The sequence below is a fragment of the Nelumbo lutea genome, chromosome 3 (genome assembly GCF_056320005.1).
Source record: "Nelumbo lutea isolate HS-2025 chromosome 3, American lotus-T2T, whole genome shotgun sequence".
NCBI classification, from domain to species: Eukaryota; Viridiplantae; Streptophyta; class Magnoliopsida; order Proteales; family Nelumbonaceae; genus Nelumbo; species Nelumbo lutea.
The window spans coordinates 100,141,896-100,146,589 of NC_142686.1; the positions used below are offsets into that span (position 1 = coordinate 100,141,896).

General features: G+C 33.6%; 1 protein-coding gene across 1 annotated transcript; it reads left to right on the top strand.

Moving 5' to 3' along the window:
• The first annotated feature begins 2,842 nt into the window (after positions 1 to 2,842).
• On the top strand, positions 2,843 to 3,943 carry LOC148867148 (small ribosomal subunit protein eS26y-like). Its single transcript, XM_088977338.1, has 5 exons — positions 2,843 to 2,894; positions 2,995 to 3,087; positions 3,189 to 3,273; positions 3,397 to 3,527; positions 3,638 to 3,943. Exons 1-5 carry the CDS (start codon positions 2,892 to 2,894, stop codon positions 3,701 to 3,703), a joined length of 378 nt encoding a protein of 125 aa, XP_088833464.1. The 5' UTR covers positions 2,843 to 2,891; the 3' UTR covers positions 3,704 to 3,943.
• Positions 3,944 to 4,694: the final 751 nt, after the last annotated feature.

Genomic DNA, 4,694 nt, shown 5'->3' on the forward strand with positions numbered 1-4,694 from the left:
AGAACGATCCACTGAGTTGACCGCCCCCAGACCAGCAGGCGGCCTATAACTGTTGCATGGATCTAGCAAACAACTGACCAATACACCCCAGGATTTAGGAAACAAGTCCGTACAAGGCTCAGAGACATTACCAGACAACATATGAACCTCGGGTATCTATAAAAAGACCCCAGGATCACTACAAAAGGTATGCACACATAAACTCTCACACTCTCATATTCTCTCCCATAAAGGATCATTCGCTAACTTAAGCATCAGAGTGACCCCTTGGATAAAAATCTACCCAGGTGCTCTAACCTCTCTTCCTTTTCAGCTCTCAGCTCGGACCCCCAGCTCGGCTTCATAGCTTGACATTGTAGCTCGACTCACACGATAGGCTGAACCTGATCTGAGCCACCTCATCAGACTTGAGGGAGTGAACAAATTCTGTGCCTCATCTATTGGTGGGACCATTTTTGGCTTCACTAGTAATATTTACAAAGTTTAAATTATAATGATAAGTTTTTAACCATATTAGTATATTATGATAATCTATACATTAAATTACTCAATTTGATCAATAAATATAATATAAGTTTTAAACTATATATTGTATTAATCTATTTAAAACCAAGTTTTAAAGAATATGTTTCATTTTTTTAAGGAGGAGAATAAAGAAAGAACGAATTCCACGAATAGACCCTAGAACTGACCTCAGAACCATCAAAGCCAAAACCATCTTAGAAACCAACCTTTATAGGATAGATTCTAGTTCCAAAAATCTAAAACTGACCCTACATGGTAGGTTCCAGATTCTATTATGAAAATGAACCAAAGTGATCCATGCTCACCGCTACAAACTACATATTGCAAGATTGGTCTTATTTATAATTTTATACAATTGTGCCCTTTTTATTTCACTTTTCTTGTTACTTAATTTATCTAGGTTGGGAATAGGGATGTCAATTTTTCCCATTTTTCATATTCTATTAGAATCCGTTCTAAATGGGGCAAGGATGAGGATAAGTTTTCGAGCACAAAGATGGAGAAATTTGCATCCCATTGGTGGGGATGGGGAGAGTACTTCCTACCTCATCGGGTTGGGATTTTCGCAGGAACAGGGATGTGAGCAAGGTTTAAAATTTCGATATGATATGACTAATACGGGGCGTATTGTATCGTGTTTTTGAAAAATAGATACGGGATATACAAAGAAATTGGGTGTCTCATCTTTTTTCATGTGTATTGGACCCTATCGAGGGTGTATCGGGGCGTACTAGGGATGTATTGAGGCGTATTGGGGGTGTATCGGGGCATATCGGTATTATATCGATGAAAAAGATACAACAAAAAACTAAAAAAATAAAGGGAGAAAGCAAGCTTCTTTTCCTTGAAATAAACATTCTTTCACCCCCAAAATGATTGTGAAACTCCAATCCTCATTCCTAGAGTGCTAGATTTGCAAAAATTTGCACCAAATAAGTGTGAATCATTAATTTTTTTGGAGATTTTTCAAAATTTGAAAAAATATGGCAAAATAGGCATTTTTTTCAATTTTTTATAATATCTTGTGATTTCTTTTCTTTCTTGAATGTTTAAATTTATGTTGATCTATATTTCTGACATTCAAAATCACATTTTTTTTTGTATTATCAATAGATTTATGGAAACTTCATGAAGATATTTGGGGAAAATATAAATTAACAAAAAATTTGAAAATGTAATTTTTTCTCTGCCTATAAAGACTAAATATGTTTTAGATCTATGGATTTATCTATTATATCCATAGAGCAATTGAAATTTCTTCTTTAATATTTTTTATATTTTAGAATTAAAAAATAATTAATAATTAATTATATTTTATTATTTTATCACAACAATTGAATATATTATAATTTTATGGATGATCTATCATATCCACAAACCAATTGAAAATTCTTCTTTAATAACCATTTTTTTATTTTTTTATTTTTAGAATTTAAAATGAATAAATAATTAATTATATTTTATCATTTGATCACAATGATTGAATATATTATAATTATATGGATGATCTATCATATTCACAAAGCAATTGGAATTTCTTCTTTAATAACTATTTCTTGAATATATTATATAATGTTTATTTATTTTTTATAAATTTTTAAAATAAATAATAAATAATTATTAATTATATTTTCACTTAGAAGTTGTGCCAATGCATGTTTTATTCTTGGATAGGAGAGTTGGGTTTTTTCCATCCCATAAAACATTAAAACTTAAGAATTATAATTTATAAATTACAATTAAGCATAAGATTTTTAATAAAGTTATAATTAATTATAATATATTTCTTCATAAAACCATTAATATATATTAATTTAATGTATATACACAGCCTTATATTTATTATTGTTGATATATTTTTATGATTTATTAAAGTATTTATAATATTTCCAAGCATATCTATGCGTATCTCAGTTTTTCTCCAATACTCATACATGTCCAATGCCTATCTTGATACATCTCTTAAAATTGTCTTTCCAATACACTTGACATTGCCGACTCCGCACGGCATTACCATTCCTATGCCTAGTTGGGAACGTTTCGTTGGTAGCAGATCGCTACCCATTTTACTCATCAACCCGTTTATAATTATAATTTTATAGCCAGTTTAAATGGATGTTTTCTAACCGATCCGGCCAGTCCCACCTCAATCCAACCAAACCGCATTTCTCCCGGCATTTCAGCTAGCCGGTCCGGTCTGGTTCAGTACACCGATCGAGGGTATTCATGTAATTGCAGCATAAGTGACGTATGCCCATAAATTCCATTCCAAAACCCTAATCCCATTAAGGCATAAGATATATTTTTTCTCTGTTTCGCTCCATCTCGCACTCCTCTCCCCTTCGAGTAACAGAAGTCTTCGAACAATGGTACGGTGTTTCCAGATCTTCCACTACTTCTCTCCTCCCTCTGGTTTCTTCCTTTCTTTCTTCTCACAGGGTTTATTCTCTTCTGATATGATCTCTACAGACATTCAAGAGGAGAAACGGAGGACGAAACAAGCATGGCAGGGGCCATGTTAGGTTCATCCGCTGTTCTAACTGCGGCAAATGCTGCCCTAAGGTTCTCTTTCACTTTTTCCATTTTTTTTTTTCATTTTTTTTTTTCTGGCAAAAATTATGGTTCATTGTGTTTTTATCAAAATTTGATTGATTTTTTGTCAGGACAAGGCAATCAAGCGATTCCTTGTCAGAAACATCGTAGAACAGGCAGCAGTTCGTGATGTTCAAGAAGCTAGTGTTTATGAATGTAAATTTTCTTACCAGATCCTCCATTTTATTCATTCATTATTTATTTTTTGGCGGATCTATTTTCCTTTTTTCTTTTTAGTTTTGCTTAATCTATTTTATCTGTGAATCTGTATTTGTAAAGCCTACACACTTCCAAAGCTATACGCGAAGATGCAGTACTGCGTTTCCTGCGCGATCCACTCTCATGTGGTTCGTGTGAGGTCTCGCACCGACCGTCGCAACCGTGAGCCTCCGCAGCGCTTCAGGCGTAGGGTAAGATTAACACTCTTGATCTAATGCCTTATTCTCAATTTTTATTGATCAATTCTTTGGCTTATTTCTTTAAATTTATGTTTAATTTGGTTTGGTTTGATTTGATTTAGGATGATATGGGTAAGCCAGGACAAGCTCCACGCGTAACTGCTGCCGCTGCTCCAGCCCGCACGTGAGGGGTTTTCAGTGCTCTCACTTTATTTTGTTAGGCTTTATAGTTTTCTTTGCGCTTAAGCAAATGTAGTCGATTGAGAGTTGGATTTTGTTTATGGGATTTAATCTACAGTTCAGATTTCAGTGATTGAATATCGTAAGCATTTTGCAATTGAACCTCTATGAAAGTTTTAGCCATTTCTTTATGAAATATGTTGGTTTTGCAACGATTGATTATTTAATGCTATGGAAATTTATTGTCATTGCCTTTTCTATTTCGGTATTTTTGTTGGCATGGTTTGTAATCACGGTGGCTGCAATAGTATGTGTGACTAGGCGTTAGCAGTGATATTTAAAATGCAATTTTTTCCTTACAATCACAATAGGATAAATAAGAAAACTAAGCTATACTTTCAATTTCCAATGCGTCACCACGCAGGGATTGCCTAAATCCCTCCCATCAAAAACTAGAAAGCAATTAGACAATTCCACAGGCAGCCTTTTCATGAAACCAAATAGTATGGTGTGTTTCAGTGGTTCAGTATAAACAGGCACAATAAACATGCATTTTTTCCAATCATTGCCATCTTTTTTTTGTAGTCCATGTTTTAAGTCATACTTCATCTGCTTATTATATCATTGTTGGCCCCCAGATCCTATTTAATATTTTATTATGGTTATACCAAGATATATTTCATAGATATTGATGATAGGTTTGAACATTGATTCCATTTCATTATAGATACTGATGATCTCTGTAATGCAATATCATGGTTGCCCACTTTTTTGTTTGAAGTTTTAAACCGTTTATGTTCTCTTTAAGAGTATTATAATATTCATACCAGAACAATGTACATAAATTCCTTGGTGTCCTAACTCATTGAATCATTTTAGTTTGAATGCTATGCCCTCGGGTTAAACCGGAGGTGTATATTGATTATGTGATGGCCTTTTTTCATCAGCAATTGTGTCATGGTCATTTTTCTGCAACATCCAGTATATTGGCTTGTTGAA